Source organism: Scatophagus argus, chromosome 8, assembly GCF_020382885.2.
Source record: "Scatophagus argus isolate fScaArg1 chromosome 8, fScaArg1.pri, whole genome shotgun sequence".
In the NCBI taxonomy this organism is placed as follows: domain Eukaryota; kingdom Metazoa; phylum Chordata; class Actinopteri; family Scatophagidae; genus Scatophagus; species Scatophagus argus.
This window is the reverse complement of record NC_058500.1, coordinates 8,261,087-8,277,210: the sequence shown is the minus strand read 5'-3', so window position 1 is coordinate 8,277,210 and position 16,124 is coordinate 8,261,087. Positions and strand designations below refer to the sequence as shown.

Genomic DNA, 16,124 nt, shown 5'->3' with positions numbered 1-16,124 from the left:
GAAGCTGAAATATTCCTGGTGTTGCTGCTGACTACCATGAAAACATTTTTTTAGTTTCTCATTTGCATGCCCTATGACATTTTGCTACTTGTTTATCTGGAATAAGAAATCTGAATTCATCCTGCTGATGGCTTGTAGCTGTAGTTTAGTAGCTGTTGTCTAGCAGCACTTGCACAGTGTCTGACGGACCTGCTGTTACCTTTTTTCCCGCCTGCAGGGGTCCATCATTAGCAGTCCACACACACGCCGGAGAGCCACCACACCACGTGAGGGCGCACCCCGCGGCCATCCTCCCATCCCTAACTCAGCATCGACTTCCATTCTTGGGTCACTCTTTGGCAGCAAGCGAGGCAAGCCCTCATCTCAGAGCCATTCTGCTTTGCCTCCACCTGGTCACCCAACTCTTATATCCCACAAGCCCCACCCAACCAACCTGCACCACACAGCACAGGCAGCACACACAGTGCAGGCCCAACTCCACGGTCACCATTCCCACTACTGCCAAGTTCCACAAAACCCACCACCTTACCACCACCACCACCACTACCACCCCCCTCCCCACACGCAGTACCACCAGCACCCGGCCTACACCTCACACGCACACCAACATGCCCACTCACAGCACAGCCATTACAGCCAGCATTCCCATCACACCTCACACTCCCAGCACGCTCCTCACCACCACAGTCAGCAAGTGGGTTCAGCACCTGGTGGACCCAAACCCAAACACAGTGGCATCAGCACCGTAGTGTGATGCTCCTATCACAGAGAGCAAGCAAGGAGGGAACTTAATGAATGAGGGACAACTGCTTACACCAAAGGGACTGACAGCATAACTCTATGGCCTGTCCACTGTGTTTTACTGCTACTGTGATGGGAACCAATCACACGCAGTCACCTTTTTCACCTCCAGGTCCAACTAATATGCAGGATGGAAATCGGACTCAAATCTTCCACCAGGGGCCTTTTACTAGTTTGCCTGACCATGGGCTTGGCCCCATCAGGGTTTTTTGAGGGGTTCTGTACAGGAAGATGCTCTATGTTTTCCACATATGCACCGCCCGGCCGCTACGGTTTCAGAGAAAATGTGCTTTCTCACCAAGCCACTCCCCCATTGCTTCGTTCCCTCAATAGCCCGTCTCACTTTCACATAATCAGGAGGAAATACGACCTGAGACGAGAACATGGCTTTCTCTGTCACAATGATGGTGTAATTTCTTGTGCACAGCCTTTCGGAAGTCAACTTTCAACTCTTTGATTTGCAGATTGTACCATCATAAGAATGCAATTTGTTGTTGCCTCCCGTAGAGCTCATATATAGTGAAGATATAATCATTTCACACTAACTTAAATCGAAGGACAGGTTAAACAACTGAGTCGACCGTCTCAGTCATTGTAGTTCTAGTGCTGTAATTACTGTAGATGACAGCTATATGTGTTGTCTCCTAGCTCTCATAAATAAATGTGCCAATTATTAATGCATAATCTATTTAGTCAAGACTTCATGTACAGTATATTGTGCGTAAAGTAATTTGTAAGATTATACTTACAATTATTATTATTATCAGCAAAAATGAATTCTATCAGTATTATACTGACTCTGTGGTAACAGGATGTAGATCTTAAAAGGAGTGAACTCCCATTCAGTGCGGCCTATAATCTGTTCTAGAATTTTTGCCTTTCAAATGGATCAGACGGAGCCTCTGGATGGCAGCTGTTGCATATGGGCCTCGAAACGCTGTGCTGTCTCAGCTGAAGCCTCAAAAGCAGACTTTTCCTGTGGACCCTCACAAATGATAAACTGGGCTGGTTGGTTGTTTTAATCTCAGTTTACTGCTTCTGCTGTGGCTTTTTAAGCTGTAGAACATAATGAAGATTAATAGTGAAAAGACATTTTAAATACTCGGGGGGCTGATGTTACAAATGGATTGACAGAAATCAGTTGCCTTCACATATGCCACAGCTGTTCTCCTGGACTCTTCAAATCTAAAACAGAAACATTTCAAAAGTTCTTTTTGCCTTGTTTAGTATGTTTTGTTTTGTTTTGTTTTTTTACTTCACTAACAGGGTTTGGTGAGTGAATAAAATCAGTTCTTATGCAGTAAAGTTTTTTTTCATCATTTTTCTATCATATGTGCAATATCTATGTACTGATTTTGTACATGAAGAACAAGGTGTTCCTCCAATTTTTTTTTCATGTTGCATCATTATTTATTTATTTTTGTTTTTAACCCCTGTCAGCGTCTTTCTCGGTAAATTAATGTGTTCCCGTCCTCGTGGTCTTATGAGAGGTACAGACATGGAGTTCAGTGGAATGTCTAGTAGATGATTTTTGCATGTAATGTTATTAATGTGAGGCTATCCTCTGCACATTGTATAACAAATCAGTGTTACCATCACAAGTTTAAGTGCAATCATGTTCAGAAAATACAGACTTGTACTGAGAGTGGAAGTCTCTTAACTTGTTGTCCAGGAGGAGATTCAGGTAAAAAAGAAAAAACATTTTTTTTTGTTTAAAAATATATATAAATACTTACTTACACAGTTGACAGTGGAAAGAGGAATGTGTGTATATATTTTAATAAAAGGAATATGTGTCTCTTTGGGCTGAACAGAAATATTTTGCTGGATAAGCACATATGGAAGAACACTTTAATTTTTTCAGGAAATGCAATTATACAAAATGCAAACTGAACAAAGGAACTGGGTATATGTAAAGAATAACTTTCTACATTCTACAAATATGAGTCTATTCTAGTGTGTAAATTAGTGACAGTAAACTGTTTGTCCCAATATTCAGGTTGTAAATGTATTTTAACATTCACAAATAAAACCATTGCCATAAGTCAGGCTTATTCTCACACATTTCTCCTCATGTGAATTAACTGGGAAGGTTCAGATGACAGACATATCACGTATGGGACATTAATGATCAGCTGAATGTGTCTTTCCGTTGATTTCATATCTTTGCTCTAATTCTGAAATCTTGGAATGGTGTTAAACCGAGGAATCTGTTTATTTTGGTGTGCGTTGTAGTGCTTCAAATGTCTGTAGTCATTCTTTGTGAGATACGTACCCCAACAATGCACTGCATGGATCATCTTGTGTCCTATTCACTGTGAGCTGATGGGGAAGAAAAAAAAAACAAGTCAGCCTATACATTTTTTGGTTCTGATTAATTTGGAACATCCTGATGTTGATGTGTTCTTGTTGTTTCTTGTTTGGCTGGTAGTTAATGAAGCTCAGCATGCATTTCATAAAACAAAGCCATTGTGTAAATTACAAACATGAAGAACATTGCACTTCTGTTGCTGAGGGCTTTCATCATGTAAATATGGGATTTTGATGTGCAAACTGATGAGCTGCTTGGAAGGAAGGTTTGTCTTTATGAAGCTGTAAAGGGACCAAGATGGGGGTTAAAAGAACTGTACATAATGTGTATATGATCAGTACTCTATTCTGATATCTGCAGTTAAGATCAGGATGCATATACATCACCTCACAGATGGATTAGAGGGGTGATATACGAACATATCGATTGTCTCTGCCTCCAGCTGTCGCGAAGTGACATTTGCTGTAGAAATGAAAAACAGACTGTTAGAAAGTTTGCTGCCATTTACACCCAGCTCTCTTTTCATACATGCACCCCCACTCCTACACACACACACACACACACCCCGCTGCAAGATGTTCAGCATGGTGTGAGAAACGTTTTAAAAAAGGAAAAGAATGGCCTCATTTACATGTGCATTCTGTTTGTACAGTGAGTAGTGAGTCAGTAAGACCCCAGTTATTGTAAAACTTCAACTGTGACAATGTTGAGAACGCAAAATAAACAAATATATGACTTATGGTACACATGTGTTATTTTTGCTCCTTGATGCATTTTACCACTTGGTACAAATTGAGCACATTGAGTCAGCTGTGACAGTGTGAATCAAGGGAAACTCTTAGAATGCATTTCACATTAGTGTCTCAACTTCAGGCTCCCATATCTTCCATTTGCAGGCTCCAATAATACTTTCCACTGTTGTTGCAGCATTTCCACCAGAGGCCATGCATTTAAGTGCTATAAAATGAAAAGGAAAAGTTGTGCCATTACACCACCTATGGGTGAAATGTGTACCTGCTACACAGTTACTTGCAGGATCAGCCAGTACAAATGACTATTCATACTGTTACCTCTTAGCATTAATCTGCTTTTCTTATGCTGTGGAAGTCTGATATGTATTTCTTAGATCGTAGATTTTCTTGGATCTCTGGTGTTCATCTTCAATTTATGTCCAACCAGCGCTACAGCTGAGAACTTCCATTAAGAATAAATTTCTCTTCATGGCTTCAAGCTCATTCAGTATTTGGCTTTCAAAATATCTCGTAGGTAAATTCACATTCACATACTCCCTGCTGTATTTTGCTGTTCAGTGCTCTCAGCACTGCAGTGGTTGTACTAAACACTGTGGGGGGAGCCAGCCAGCACCCCCCCAACACACACACCACTGTTTTTAATAGATTAACTCTTATCTCCTGTAAGCAGATGGATTTCCTTCATGTCAAAGCGCTGTAACTGTGCAGTGTTATTGGTGCAGCCCTGAGACTGACGTTGGTCTGTACTGGGTGTGTGATTATTCAGAACACATCAGTTGCAAAACAGAGAGCTTGAGGTTCAGGACAACTCTGAAATAATCTTAAACTCAAAAGGAACACTGGAGCTAACCAGTGAAAATATAATGATATGAGAAAGGATGACTGGTGCGACAGGAAGTAACTTCCAAGTTGGTGTGACTCTCAAAGGTTTGTATTCCTTTTTAGTTTAAAAAAAAAGGGTTTTGCATTCACTGTGTCATTTGGCTACATCTGAATGCTTTGCACAGGAATATTTATTATCATTCATGTGATAAATGTATTCATTTTTTTTGCATTAACAGTTAAGATGTTGAAGATGGACAATTTTTATTTGTTGCTTAATGTTAATTAGTATTTAAACACAGCAGTATGCAGTCTCGTCTCAGGATACTCCAATGTAACAGACTTCTGAATGCTGCAGTGTTATTGTCTTCTAAAGCAACCTCACTGTTCATATTACTATGCAAACTGAGAACTACAATGCAAATGGGGAATAACCATTTTCCTGATCCCACAGGATGCTCTCTGGTTTAAGCTTAGCCGTGCTCCTTCTCGTGACCACACCATGTGCACCCACTACTGGTCAACCCTGCCAGTGCTCAGCCCTCCTGCCTGCTGGCCTGAAAGTGAACTGCAGCTCTTTAAAGCTCATGGATCTGTCTCATCTGCCCCCAGACACCACAGAGCTTCATGTGCAGGACAACCTACTCACCTCAGTGCATCCAGGCTTGTTTGACAGACTGGTTGGTCTGGAAAAGGTCTCATTCGCCGGGAACCAATTCCATTGCGACTGTAGGATTCAGTACTTGAGGAACTGGTTGCTGAAAAACAGGGCTATTGTCTCCAAGGAGCCCACTTGTGCCAGTCCACGCTCCGTGGCTCAGAAAGCCATCACTGAACTCAGTGATGACTACTTTTCTTCCTGTGCCCTGGTGAGCTGTACTGAGTGGACTTTTAATGCCATAATGGGAGTGATGCTATGCTTCCTCTCTGTCCTGCTTCTGTGGAGTTTGAGGCTAGCCAAAACTTCCACCATCACTTTGTACATAGATGACAGACATTCAGGATCCAAGGCCATCTCTTTGCACTCACTGAAGCCCAAACACAGAAGGAGGCTGCACACTGGGCTGTCAGAGGTCAGCCAGGACTCTGAGTCTCTCCATCGGACGGAGGATCTTGAAAAGCCCCTTATCAACATGGAGTTACTGCCTCAAGTAGTGGATGTGCTGCACAAGAAACACAACATAAAAATAAACCTATCCGAGGGACCTATTCATCGATTACAGCGAAATTACAAAAATATTAAAAGTGGAAAACAGAGTTGAGGTCAGTAACTGCTACACAATGGATTTCCTATGTATTTTGTGTTGGGAGGACTGACAAAAACAACACAGTTTGCAAAAATGTGTGCAAGTAATCCTTATATTTTCTTAAGTTACAGTATTTACAATGAGTAAATTTCTACATATAAGGGGCATTGTACATTGTACTGTATCGAAATAAATATCCACTTAATTTTGCTTCTGTTAAATTGTTAAAGCATAAAAATGACTTTCTGCGTTTTATAATGAACAGTTTATGACAGGGTTTGGTAACATTTAACAAAGATGAAAGGTTCTGATCTGTGCAAATACTGGTCAAGGTTCTCACAACTAGACAAAATGCAGACAGATAATTCTATTAGAGGACAGTATTGCACATCAAACAGTTTTTACAGTACAAATATCACTCTCATGTTCATGCATAGATTTTCCAGGATAAATGGGTAAACAAATGACTAAAAATACAATAATAAAAAGTCACCTTGAGAATAAAGGTCAAATGTTATCTGAATATGCTTCTTAAAAACACTTTTCAATTTTGGTAATAAATATAGGATGATTTCAGGATTTGTAATTATCTAAAACATTACTATCATCTAAAAAAATACTTAGTAGGGTTGAATAAGGCCGTTCTTACACTTTTCCTTAAAGAAAAACAGGTAATTAAGGACTGTCACAAAAACAATATAAAAGAGCATTAGACTGTAACAGTTACATGGCTAGCTGTAACAATTGTAACAATGTTGAAAGTTAAAAAGATGACCCATATCTTGTAACTGCCACAGTGTTAGGCTCCTACAGGTTGATCCAGTAAGTGGTATACCCAGTTTAATGCCCCATCTACCTATTGGCTTAAAATTTTCACTGAGGCACAAACTTCTCCTGCTCAAAAATGAGGTCAACGGCCTCAGCCACATCATGCACAATGTTGTCTGGCTCCACCAACGCAGGGTCAAATCTGAAGTCCCGGTGCCCATGGAACACAGTCTCTTTGATGCAGCGACTTGCATCAGACGGCACCTCTGCGTTGGGGTTGTAGACCCCTGTGCAGACGAGGACAGACTTACAGGAAGTGGCAGAGGGTAGCACTAGCTCGCTGTCCAGCAGATTGTCAATCTCCTCCTCCTGGGGCACGGCAGTAGGGGACCCTGTGGCTGCCACCATCTTAGCAATGGCTTTGGGGTTCTTTCTAGCAACTCTCTCCTCCAGGTAGCGGTTATACAGATTGGCACCATAGATGTCTGTCATAAGGTTATCCCTGAGGGTGCATAACGGGAAGAGATTACCCAATGTACGAGCAAATCTAGCCTAGATACTCATGTGTGCAGGAATGCGTTCATTTTTCTGCTGCTCTATAACGCTCCACAAACGGGGCTATTAAACCAATTACAAAACGCTGACAAACAAACACAGAGCTGTAACACCACAACAGCAACACTCGTGATAAAAAGTTGAAGTGAAACATGCAAGTTCTGAAGGGAAGGTGTGAGATATTCACTAACATGCAACTGACAGAGGATTTCTGTATTTTCATATGATGTTTCACTCGCATTCTTGGGCAATGCTTGAGGCTTTCAGTTTGCTAAACTTGCAAACCCACAAGTTAAAATGTGAGGGAACACACTTTCCAATATCATCTGAATAAAAGCCAGGCGAGGACAACGAGCTTAGTATGCAGAACCTGTGCCTGCCTCTTTTCACTGAAGTCTCACCACTTCCTCAGTTTATTCCATATGAACTACGTTTGCAAAACAGGGAAAAATCTTGGTGTCTTACCCAATAGCATAAAGGGAAGTGATGGGAAGTTTCCACTGCCTCTGCATGGCCTGACTTCTGATGAGGTGCTCTGCAAAATGGTAAGTCAGCTCACTGGGCTTTCCCATGAGAGCATCGTATTTCAGGTCTTTACCCGTTATCTTCTTATAAATGTTCTCTAGGCACACAAGAAATGTCCCATGGCCAAACCTGAGACAAAATGAGAAAGTGGAAGACAAATGGATACATTTACATTTGAGAGATTGCGTTTCAGCTGCTAATGTTAACAAACGAAACACTTTCTTTAACTCTTCTGTGACGGTGCTGATTTTTAAAGGTTACCTTGGAGAATGTGCCTCAGCCATCCACATGAGGTCCATGTTGCAGGCCAGCAGGGGGAGGTGAGGCATCGTCTGGGTGTTGTGAGCACTGCTGAGGTTACCGTTGGTCAACAAAATGTCAACAATCAGCTGCAGGTTGGTTTCCCATCGAATTGGCTCCCCAAACAAAACAACCGCTGTACGTGGAATTAAAAAGTAAAATCTCATTGACATCAATAACACCAAACAACAGTAAGCAACTATGAAACTGGTAGCTGATAAATCTTTGAAATGAACGAAGGTAAATGTTCTTACCTTCAACCTTAGGAAGGTTGCTAACAGGATTGGACTGGAGAGAAAGACAAGACTCTAAATATACGTTTTTGTATGTGACTAAAGAGCAGTTTGATGATTCTACAATGCATAAATTATGATCCACACGATTTCAATATCTCACCGGCAGTTTAGGTCTCCTGTTGTGATCCACCATGTCCAGCAATGGAAATGATTCTCTCAGCATATCAATACTGACAACTTTTTTAAAGCCCACGCTAAAGACAGAGTGTTAAGGACAAACGAGGAGTATTTCGCAAACCTAATTGAAATGGGTCACAAAGAGAAGACAAAGTAAAGATTTCAGGATACTTCTTGGCAATTTCCAGAACTGGTCCCTGTCCTGAAACCAGCACACACTTGTCATGAAACTTCTTAAACATCCTCAGTGGACTATGGGACATGATGACTTGATCTTGTGTAATCTGAAAATGGATCAAGTGGCAGGAGACGTTAATGACAGAAGTGACAAGGGACACCAAGTTGATGTTTTAAAAAAAGGGTCTACACAGAACAGTCCTGAAGCTTGTAATTCTCTCATCAGTTTGATAACTCACAGGCACTCCCAGGATGTGAGAGAGCTGGTCTGCTTTAGTTTGTCGGAGGCAGTTCCCCGCATTTGTGACGAAAACAACTGGTGCCACGAATTTTCCCTGAGAGTCAACCAACTTCTCAAATGCCTTTTTTGCTGCAGGGATTGGCATTCTTCCCCGGACGAGTACGCCATCGATGTCGAACAACAGCCCAAAGCGTGGTTGCTGCTGCAGGAGGGAAGGACAAAGACAGGTTCGTCAGCCTAACGGCAGGCAAGACATGGGAAAGAGCAAACAAACAAAAAAGCAAGCAACACAAAGCGAAAAAGGGAGGGTGACTGACACGAACCGTTTAAGTGTTCAAAGGTGGGGTGAAATGGTGATTCATCAAATAACTAATTCGCCAAATAATAATAAGACTCGAAATGGCTAATAATGATTGATATGCAAACAGGAGAATCTGTGACACTGCACACAATCAAAGGCTCCATATCTACAGCAGGGGAATTATAATCATGTTGCCAACTGAGTATATGTATAAGTTTATGAACGTTGCTTCCACAAATTATAGTGTATATCTAATAAAATAATAGTGACAAGGCTGACTCTAAATTATCATGGGCCCTTTATTATTTTTGCAACATACAGGTCAGCCACAAAGAATCCATAACGGGCGCCTACGGTGACACAGCAGTACACATGTATTTGGTTCAACTGCCAACATATTACAAATAATCCTACAGCTTTCCAAACATCAATGTAAATGGTCCCTTTGTGATTTTTTTTTCTGTTGCTGGGGCTAAGAAAAACAAGGAACAACAAACAAGGAACACAGTGTATCAGCTATTGTTTCCCTCAGGAGAGAAGAAACAGAAAGCTACATCTGCTGCTATCCCTCGTGTAAGATCCCCTGTTGTTTCCGCCTCGACATCGCATCCACATCTGCCAAAGTTGCATGCAACGATGCAACGTCGATCTGATACACTGTGACAAAACAAAAAAAAATCGAGCCACAAAGTGTCGCCTTGTCAACAAACGCACTGTTTGCATGAGCCGAGGCGCATCGACAGCTCGAACCATACCTTGCTGTTAGACTGAGTTCCGCAAAACCCGCACCGAGAACCGACAGTCCCAGCTTTTCGTCTGGCTTGACGGTTACTCAGAGTGAACAGGCCGCGTGAGAACGGCACGAGTCCCCTCATCTCCTTTATTTGTCACCTGGTTAAAAAAGAGAAAACAATTCAAAATGAGCCCGCATGAAGCCGGCTCGCTCCGGCCGACGTGGCTGGTCAGCTTGTGATTTTTTTTTTCTTCTTCTTCCCTCAGATGTTTTCTCGCCGATGATTTGACTGGGCGAGACCCAATGACGACATATGGGGAGTAGGAGGGTCTCTCACTGCATCTCAGCCGGAAGGAGCCGGAGAGCTGCATCTGCACCGCAAATCCCGCTGCCATTTTAGACTCCGAGGTGGCGCTTACTGTTCTTGGATGCACCACCGTCTCCATCCATCACAGGACAGGGCTGTTGCGACACGAGCTTTCTGATCGCCATCACCAGATTTGCACGTGTATACGTATACTTTCATGGCAAGTCTTTTATATGCCGAGTAAGGCACAACATGGATAATGATTAAGGTTCTCTCCATTTTACCTCCAGGGCACAAAACCAGTTGGTTTACTCATGGGTCGCAATGCAGACGCGTTTCCTCATGCCATCTGTGTGTGTGTGTGTTTCAGGGTAGCTAAATTTGCTGCATGGGAGCCTGAAGGTATTTGACAGGGAAATTTGACCCTTCCTGATAAAGACAGCAGCATCCCCTTAGCACTTTGACCATGTAAATGAAAGCCCCTCCCAACAGCCCCCTTTCTTTTTTTAAAAAGTGGTTGCACAAAAATAATGCCAGCACGCGGATATGAATTTATCCGTGTTGCTGTTTCCTCACTGAGGGAAAACAACAAGAAAGCCAACCACACCAAACCAGAGAACAAAATGTTTGTGCACCAAAGAAACTTGCATATCAGGTTAAATGTTTTTAATACGGCCGATCACTTGAGAAAGGATAAACATTCTGCAAAGGAAAAGCATCTTAAAACAGCAAGCATTAAATCTTATAAACCGAAATCAGACAAACAGGTCCTCCCCGTGCTCCTCCAGCTTTATTGATAGTTTAAAATTACATTTCTATTTTCTAGGACTTCAGTTGCACTTTCCTTCCGACTTAAAAACTGAGTACAAGCAAATGGTATTTATACAGTAGTCTACTAAGTGATATTGTACAAAAATAACATTTTGATTTCTGTGAAAACATTTTTCATTCCCAAATAACTCCTAATTCTGCTGTTCTGACAACTGATCTTGATGTTAATTTTTGCCAAGGTAAAAAAAAGAAAATTCCAAAGCCATTTTAAAAGGAAATGTCTACCTTGGACTACCAAGTGATATTGTAAACAGATTGCTATAAAAGAACGTGTTTCTTTTAATACCTCCAAAATTTTTTATATCTTAACATTATAACATGTAGTTTGTTATCGCCCGCTTAGCTGCTTGTAGGGCTGAAATGCATCATGTTATGAACTGTTTCCATGTCATACTCTCTTGACCAACTCATATCCCACTAAAACAAACCAAAATAACCATACATGGAAGTTTGGTTTCCATTTACTCCCTTCTTCTATCTCATTTTACTGAGGCTCTCTTCCACAAGCTCAGAGGTCCTATAGATTCCCATATGTTCAGTCCCATTTATTCATCTCTGATCACCAGTGGCTTGGAAAGGGGGGCTCTTTAACAAAGCATTATACATAACACCGCTACCAAACTAAAACATTTTTGTATTGAATGCAGAAAGATTTTTTTTCACCCCTTTCATTGTATTACATGTCGAGAGGCTCACTGGCCTGGGACTAGCCTCTGTTGGCCATACTTTGGCCAGTGAAGAGGATTCAGAGAAAATAATACAACCAACCATCAATCTGAAAAAAAGGAGGGGCAACAGAGGGCACTGATTATGCGCTGGCTTCAATGGTGCAGTCTTTTGCCAGGTGGCCTGCCTTTCCACAGTTGTAGCAGTTAGTCTCACTGGCTTTACTGCACTGCACAGCAACGTGACCAATCTCGCCACACCTATGGGGTGGGGTTTGGGAGAGAAAAGTTGTCAGTTATTTACATGACAAACAATGTTAATTTAAAGTGAACACAAGAAAAGCGAGGGGTATTGTTTCCAAAAGGGGATCATAAGTCAAGACTCACCTGTAACATTTCACCTTGTCGCAAAGTTTCTGGATGTGGCCGAACCCACCGCAGGAGTAGCACTTCTGCTCATTGGCATGATCACAGTCGCGGGCCATGTGGCCAGCTTTGCCACAGGTGTAGCAGAGCTGCTCCCTCTCCTTTTTGGGCTCCTTGCAGTCCCGGGAAATGTGACCACTTCTATGGCAGTTGTAGCATGCTAATGGGGGTTGGAATATGCATTACAGTTAATTTTCAAGGAAAACTTAAATAAATGTTAAATCATGGATACTGGGAGGGGTACCAAATTATCAGAATCAAAATCATACTTTATTGATCTGTAAGGGAAACTGGGTAACAACTAATTACTTAATTAATGAATTACTTCTGCAATCATGTTGACACAAAGATACCACCTCAGTTAACCACAAATTAAGTCGAAGAAACAGAACCACAATGCTCACCATCCTCAGTTTGGTCACAGTCCCTGGCCATGTGTCCTTGGTCTCCACACCGATAACAGAAGAGCTCTGTAATGACACAGACCAATTAGTATGCAAAGAAGACAAAAACAAAACTACATGGTTATGGTTTTTTATGGCCCTCCCCAAATGTCAAATGTTTCTCCTTAAATTCTCCTGAGGAATGCAGTGCTGAGACCCATGTGTAACCCAAACTACAGCTATATGTGATTTACATAAGTGAAGTATAAGAATATGTAACCCAGATTATTATGGGTGTGGCCTGAGTAACATATAGTACCCTTGCCTCGTCCCCGACCCCTGCCACTGCGTCCACGTGAACCGCTGGCATTGGGGCAATTCTTGATCCAATGCCCAGAGCGGCCACATCCAAAGCACTCGCTGTTGCCGCCCAACTCCATTATCTAATCAAAAACATAAACACATATTAGTGAACAAATTTCAGTTTAAAATAAAATTTCTATATGCACTTTTGAACTCACACACCGTCTACACTGGGTGCAACTGACTGCGACCTTCGGCCGTTCATCTTACTTGGCTTTCATACTAAATGCACAATTCCTCTCAACAGAATTATCTTGGCATTCACATCTTGGTTTTCCAGAACGTTTTGTGCTGACTAAATGCAACTTTGGCCCCCTGATAAGTCAGCCTCTATCAAATTAAGTATTCTGGCAGACAGAATGCAGCATTTTATTGGTATGAAAACAAATTTCATGTGGGCGAGCTAATCACCTGTACATTATACTGATACATACACAAGCATTTACTGAAAGGATATGGATGCCAATTCACCGATTTTATTTTCTACATTCTGGCTCAAAGTTTATAAAGTAGCCTCTCAAATGATTAACGTGCATAGTAGAATTTTTAAACCTAAAAGCATCAACATGCCACATTAATCTCATCACTGGTAGCTAAATCTGCTTGCCAACAATTACACTTGCTGACATAATGGGCTTGGCGTTTAAACTGCAACACATGTGTTGCTATTTAGTACAAGTGGAATGAAAACCTCATTGATCAACAATTCTTACATTTTAACTGATGCAATCATATATGCTGGTGTAAAACAGAAAATGTAAAGCTGTTGCTGACGTGACTGTTCGCAGAGCAACCAGTGTACACAAAGTGTCAGAGTGCCATGGCATCAAAAACCATCTGATGGTGAACATAAAACAAGGCCTGAGATATTTAAGTACTTCACCTCAGAAAACTCTGTTGCAGTTTACAGTAATGTTAACGCAAACTATCCAGTTGGAGTCAACTGACAGCACACAACTCACACAAAAGTACTGCAAGAGTACGTCAGGCATAATGACTAAGTGGGGAGCTAAACTACGCTCAGAGAAAGGGGGCACATGTGCAGCTGCGGTGTCTATCATAACTGGCCATCAGACTACAACTACAAAGCTAACTTACACGATTTCATCAATGGAAACATGTTGTGAGGCCGAACTTCTGTTTGCTGACGGGGCTAAAGACATCAAGTCAAGAAGAATGTGAGTTAATGAGTAAACAGACTCCTTGCAATTGGTACCCAGAAGACAACACAGACTGGTAAAACGAGGCAGTTGAGTTTAAAATTACTTTTGTAAAAGCTAATTTATAGTTGCTTGTATTTATGACCATGGTGACCCAAGTGCACGCCGGGCCCCAATTTATTACTTGCTATTATTAAAATGACTTTTCTACTATAACGATGTTCAGATTCTACCCAGGTATACGCAGCAAAGTTTAGATTATCTTGGACAACTCAGTGTTACACACTACTGACTACTTTGGGAATCGATATTGGGGCATGCTGTAGGTTGTGCTAACTCAGCTAATGCTAGCCTCAGGGGGCAGTCACACCGCTTACTGTTGTGATGAACATCTGCTAAAAGAGCAAGCCTATAACACAACTCGGCTTTCTTTCAAAAGAAAATGAAAGACATTCCTTCCTCAAGTAAGTACACTAGGCAACGTGCTCCAAACTGTTTTATTGTGCTTTCAAAACAGAATCAAGTGCCAAAGGTTGAAGCTACGCTAACGCTGGCCTAGTCACGTTGATTTTTCTGCGCACTCGCGAGACACCAATGCTGCTGCCTAGCACATGCTAACGGACCACCTCACGATCACGATCAAGAAGCACGGTTCAGTCGACGATCGGTCTTCTTTCTTCAGTAAGAGTGTGTCGATCCAACACTTGTGGTGATAAAGATCTACCCTAAATGGTTTCTGACTGGTATTCAAGCGAATATACCATAAAAACAAAAATTCCCGCGCAGGGCGCACACGCCACCAAGGTCCTTGTGACGAGCTAACGTTAGCAGGCCGGACTGAGAACCCAATGCTCCATTACTACGACCAGGCCAACGAGTGCGTTTTAAAAAAAGAAAACCGACCAACCGTAATTTCCCGACTATTATGAGTTTTAACGAGTCATAATTTAAAGATTTACATATATACAATATCTACTGATAAAATATATATTGGTGCTCTTTTATTGCTTACCTTGCTGGCTACCTAGCTTGTCAGTGTTTACGCCTCCTTCTTTGCGCTACATGCGGTGTGAGCAAGAGTTCCTGAATTGTCATTCACCGTGTCCAGTAAAAACCTGCACGATCATTGGCCGCATATTTTGCAAGCAACCAATCAAACACGACAAGGTCTGGACACCGCCTCTATGAATCAGCCAATCATGAATACAGAATAGCCCTGTTTTCCAAAAACCGACTGGCCTCATTTAACCCACTTAATTTTTACCATTTAAAACATCTTAAACATTAGAGAATATATTATTAGTAACACGCTTATCTACAACTGGTACTACTTCCGATACTACAGTGATTAATCGTAAATAATAATATTAATAATGTAAATTCTTACTATAATATATATAGATAGATAGATAGATAAATAGAGATGGAGAGAGAGAGCATAAAGTGACTATTGTTCATATTTTCACAGGAAACTTGTAAAGTTGAAATAGTTTCATGTAATCATTAGTAACAGCATTTGCATATAAACGTAATGTTGTAGGTTTCTGTAAAGCTTACAGCAATTTCAATTTAAGTTTGAGTTTAATAGCTATTGTATGGATTTGTATTTGTATTTTATTTTATATAAGACTAAATTTGATCTTTTCATTCACCCCTTTCAGCTAACTTTCTTTCCTGATATATTCATATCTCAGAAGCAGCATTGTTTACTGAGTCAGTGCAACAACCTCTATAAGGATGTCTGTATGAGGTTTTCATTTAGCCAGGCAGATGACGATGTTCACACAAATTATCAAGTTAAAAAAAGTGAAGTTTTAGTGTGTGAGAAATGCTGGAGCATCAGTCACAGAAATTTCTTGGAACTAAAACAAGACTGTGAATATCCCTAAAACAATCTGTGATCAAAATGTTCAAACTGTGGTGTGCATGTGTTTCAGAATCGTGATTTCACAAACATGGTCTATAACTCTGGTGCAGAACCTGCTTTTTAACGAGTCCTGATTGCATCAAGAGAACTGATAGAGACAACAATCCGATGCGAGC

General features: G+C 41.3%; 4 protein-coding genes across 14 annotated transcripts in view; 2 read left to right on the top strand and 2 right to left on the bottom strand.

Moving 5' to 3' along the window:
• The window catches only part of LOC124062733 (IQ motif and SEC7 domain-containing protein 1-like), an 87,089-nt gene extending 83,233 nt beyond the window's left edge, over positions 1-3,856 (top strand). For 7 of the 8 annotated variants that reach the window (XM_046395630.1, XM_046395629.1, XM_046395632.1 and 4 more), the window contains one exon: positions 218-3,856. In XM_046395630.1, coding sequence (XP_046251586.1) covers positions 218-754 — 537 coding nt within the window. In that variant the 3' untranslated portion in view covers positions 755-3,856. The remainder of the gene's footprint in view (positions 1-217) is intronic. The other variant, XM_046395635.1, reaches the window with a different exon arrangement.
• Positions 3,857-4,596: 740 nt separating this feature from the next.
• gp9 (glycoprotein IX (platelet)) lies at positions 4,597-11,330 on the top strand. 2 transcript variants are annotated; one of them, XR_006843992.1, is made up of 4 exons: positions 4,597-4,791; positions 5,141-5,949; positions 7,701-9,139; positions 10,213-11,330. XR_006843992.1 is itself a non-coding variant. In XM_046395552.1 (2 exons), exon 2 carries the CDS (start codon positions 5,142-5,144, stop codon positions 5,946-5,948), a length of 807 nt encoding a protein of 268 aa, XP_046251508.1. In that variant the 5' UTR covers positions 4,598-4,791; position 5,141; the 3' UTR covers positions 5,949-6,143. The 2 variants fall into 2 exon arrangements, 1 of the variants encoding a protein (XP_046251508.1); XM_046395552.1 differs by lacking the exons at positions 7,701-9,139; positions 10,213-11,330 and having other exon boundaries at positions 4,598-4,791; positions 5,141-6,143.
• On the bottom strand, positions 6,028-10,237 carry LOC124062699 (haloacid dehalogenase-like hydrolase domain-containing 5). 2 transcript variants are annotated; one of them, XM_046395550.1, is made up of 9 exons: positions 9,969-10,237; positions 8,911-9,114; positions 8,666-8,778; positions 8,478-8,571; positions 8,336-8,369; positions 8,043-8,217; positions 7,855-7,910; positions 7,722-7,791; positions 6,028-7,203 (listed from the first exon to the last, which is right to left on the bottom strand). In XM_046395550.1, the coding sequence occupies exons 1-9, from the start codon at positions 10,086-10,088 to the stop codon at positions 6,807-6,809; spliced, it is 1,263 nt and encodes a 420-aa protein (XP_046251506.1). In that variant the 5' UTR covers positions 10,089-10,237; the 3' UTR covers positions 6,028-6,806. The 2 variants fall into 2 exon arrangements, with proteins under 2 accessions (XP_046251506.1, XP_046251505.1); XM_046395549.1 differs by having other exon boundaries at positions 7,722-7,910.
• cnbpa (CCHC-type zinc finger, nucleic acid binding protein a) lies at positions 11,022-15,242 on the bottom strand. Of its 2 annotated transcripts, none has more exons than XM_046395553.1 (5): positions 15,094-15,242; positions 12,878-13,001; positions 12,580-12,645; positions 12,137-12,335; positions 11,022-12,010 (listed from the first exon to the last, which is right to left on the bottom strand). In XM_046395553.1, the coding sequence occupies exons 2-5, from the start codon at positions 12,996-12,998 to the stop codon at positions 11,893-11,895; spliced, it is 504 nt and encodes a 167-aa protein (XP_046251509.1). In that variant the 5' UTR covers positions 12,999-13,001; positions 15,094-15,242; the 3' UTR covers positions 11,022-11,892. The 2 variants fall into 2 exon arrangements, with proteins under 2 accessions (XP_046251509.1, XP_046251510.1); XM_046395554.1 differs by having other exon boundaries at positions 12,884-13,001.
• Between the last annotated feature and the right edge of the window lie 882 nt (positions 15,243-16,124).

Coding starts and splice junctions, on each gene's coding strand:
- LOC124062699 (XM_046395549.1), bottom strand. CDS start 10,088: ATGAGGGGACTCGTGCCGTTCTCACGCGGCCTGTTCACTCTGAGTAAC. Junction 9,115..9,968: donor GAACTCAGTCTAACAGCAAG/GTATGGTTCGAG, acceptor TCCCTCCTGCAG/CAGCAACCACGCTTTGGGCT. Junction 8,218..8,335: donor CAACCTTCCTAAGGTTGAAG/GTAAGAACATTT, acceptor TTCCACGTACAG/CGGTTGTTTTGTTTGGGGAG.
- gp9 (XM_046395552.1), top strand. CDS start 5,142: ATGCTCTCTGGTTTAAGCTTAGCCGTGCTCCTTCTCGTGACCACACCA.
- cnbpa (XM_046395553.1), bottom strand. CDS start 12,998: ATGGAGTTGGGCGGCAACAGCGAGTGCTTTGGATGTGGCCGCTCTGGG. Junction 12,646..12,877: donor GGGTCGGGGACGAGGCAAGG/GTACTATATGTT, acceptor GTGTCATTACAG/AGCTCTTCTGTTATCGGTGT. Junction 12,011..12,136: donor GACAAGGTGAAATGTTACAG/GTGAGTCTTGAC, acceptor CCCACCCCATAG/GTGTGGCGAGATTGGTCACG.